We start from the raw sequence: 2,647 nt of genomic DNA, 5'->3' as shown, positions 1-2,647 counted from the left end.
GATAGATATAGAGGTGGATAGATATAGAGAGATATTTATACATAGAGTCACTCATGGCTCTTTCTTCTCTAGTGCGAGTAACCGTTCCTGAATACCTATCCATATATCTATGTATGTATATGTACATAGACATATGTATGTATACATTTATATATATATGTATATGTGTATGGTGTAGGTGTATACCTAAGTGTCTGTCTGTATATGTGTATGGTCGCATGCATGTGTGTGTGTGGATGTCTTAGGTCACAGCAGTAAGACAAGCAGTGACAGTAGCAGTATCAGCAGTGAGACAAGTAGTGACAGTAGCAGTACTAGCAGCAGTAGTAGTAGCAGTACTACCAGCAGTGAAGAAGACGACGATGAGAGTGATACAAGCAGCTCGAATAGTAGCAGTGATCTCTCTTCTTCTTCTTCTTCTACTCCCTCTCCATCTGTTCCTCTCTCTTCTTCATCTCGCCTCCATCGTCGTCGTACTCATGTTTCTTCTTCTTCTCTTCGTTCTTCTCCCACTTCACGCCTTCACTCTTCGTTCCTTCCTGACTCCTCTGCTGCACCCCCCCAAGAAGAAGATCATCATAAGAGTCAAAATGAAGAGAAATCTCTGCAGACATACCCTTTGTCTTCTTGCTTCTCTTCTCATCCTGTGAAAAGCACTCTCTCACCTTCTCCTGTTCCTCTCCTTGATACCTCTCTTGCACCTGCTGTAAAGAATTCTCAAGAATCTCTCAAGGATGAAGCCCCTGCGTTGAAGCAAGGACAACTTTCCTCGTCGTTAGCATCCTCTCCTTCTTCTTTCTCATCCTCTGGGGCTCTTAACACCTCTGAAGAGAAAGCCTTGCTTTCTCTTTCTCTCTCACAGTCATCTGCCGCTGCAGAACCCTCCACACACGAGAAGAACCATGGTGACCTCGCACAGAGACAAGGAGAGATCCATGGATCTGTACAGGCTTCTTTCTCTTCTTTAGGAATCGTCGCCAAAGAAGAAAAAGAAGAAGAGAGAAAGTCTTCTTTTCTTCAGTCCGTTTCTCTTGCTCCATCAAAAGACCCCGTTCTTCAATCTTGCCAGGTGTCTTCTTCTCTTCGTTCTGTCGATTCACGTGTTTCTGAGATGAGAGAACAAGAGAACGTCTTGCGTCTACCATCACATCAAGAAGAAGAAAAGAAGGTCGTTCAAGGAGATGACGAGATTGTTAAAGAAGAAGATCTTGTAGAAGAACAGAAAAAGAAGAAGAAGAATGAGGGGAGTGAAGGAACGGGGGGAGAGACAAGTCATGATAGGACAACGAAGGATGAAGAGACGCTGCCTTCCATTCCAGGTGTACATACACTTTCACCTCAGACTAAAGGAAAAGAAGAAGAAGGTTTTGAAGATCGTGCATCGACTCAGACATCTTCCGTATTCCAAGGGAAAAGAAGAAGAAGAAAGGAGAAGACAAGCAGTGGATGTGAGAAAGAGAGAAACCCGTTCAACGCCGGCGAAGGTCGAGGTAAAGGTAGTGGCAAGATAGGGTATCCCCCTGTCTCCTCTTCTTCTTCCTCCTCGTCGAGCTTTTCTTCGTCATCTCATCCTTCTTCTCTTCTCTCTTCATCCCTCAAGAGACGTCAGAAACAGATCAGAAGAAGAAGAAAAGAAGAAGAAGAGCATCATGAAGAAGATCAAGAAGAAGAGTTTTGGGCATCTCAAAAGAAGCCCAAGAAGAAGAATGGGAAGAGGAGTGATGAGAATAGCAGTACAGTCACCAGTCGCATCTATAAGAATATCCATACCAATAGTAAACTAGGGAGAGGGAAGCATCTTAGCGATCACTCCCGGGCTCTTATCGAGTCGCAGTTCGATTTCTATCGGACACGTGTTGAGAGATATAAAGCCATTGCAAGAAAGGAACTTGTCGACGTAAGCACACAAAAGGACATACCTACACACTGCAAATCACACGAGATGGAGGAAGTACCATCGATCTTCTCAAGAGAATGGGAATGCATCGACGTCTCTCTCTCTCTATAGATAGATAGGATGTGGGTATACAGTATCCTCATAGGACGTATGTATACAGGATCTATAGTATCTGTGTATACAGTATCTATAGGTTTCATGTTTCTAAATATATATGCATAGATATATCCACATATACGTATGATCATATCTGCGTATACGTATATAGTGGTACTACCGATATATGAGGTGCTTCACTAGGACCGACAGTCACTACCTGTATGTATGCATGATAGCTACGTATGTACGATTTTGTAAGTACCTATGAAGATGTATGTATGTCTATGTATGTATGAAGATCTATGTAGATCTGTAGAGTCGACTCTCTCAGCATCTCATCGTCACAACGTTGGCCTCCTAATGCCTACATACCTCTCTCTCCATGTGTATACCTATGTCTCTATATACATCTCTCTCTCTCGATGTATATATATGTCTTTATATGTGTACATCCTTCCATACATACTCTTCCCTTGCTTCACCCGTTTTTTCTTCTTGTGTATCTTGCTTTTAGATCTATCACATCTGTCGCAATCAAAACTATTCTCTCGAGTATAAGATCTTTCGATTCCTCTCTTTATCAAGTACTAACCTCGCAGCCTCAGCTATTCTAAAGTATCTTCAACTGGTCTTGTTTCCTTCTTCTTCTTC

The 2,647-nt window shown here is 42.5% G+C and overlaps 1 protein-coding gene across 1 annotated transcript in view; it reads left to right on the top strand.

The window, feature by feature from the left end:
- Nucleotides 1-247: 247 nt before the first annotated feature.
- CSUI_000145 (uncharacterized protein) overlaps nucleotides 248-2,647 on the top strand; it is a gene marked incomplete at its 5' end in the record, with an annotated part of 9,243 nt that continues 6,843 nt past the window's right edge. The window contains 2 exons of the mRNA XM_068060379.1: nucleotides 248-1,897; nucleotides 2,511-2,647. The exon at nucleotides 2,511-2,647 is cut by the window's right edge and continues 161 nt beyond it. Of these exons, the coding sequence (XP_067927648.1) occupies nucleotides 248-1,897; nucleotides 2,511-2,647 (1,787 nt within the window). The remainder of the gene's footprint in view (nucleotides 1,898-2,510) is intronic.

This window comes from Cystoisospora suis (assembly GCF_002600585.1).
Source record: "Cystoisospora suis strain Wien I chromosome Unknown contig_71, whole genome shotgun sequence".
Taxonomy (NCBI): Eukaryota; Apicomplexa; class Conoidasida; order Eucoccidiorida; family Sarcocystidae; genus Cystoisospora; species Cystoisospora suis.
The sequence above is the reverse complement of the archived record's forward strand: the minus strand, read 5'-3'. Positions and strand labels throughout refer to the sequence as shown.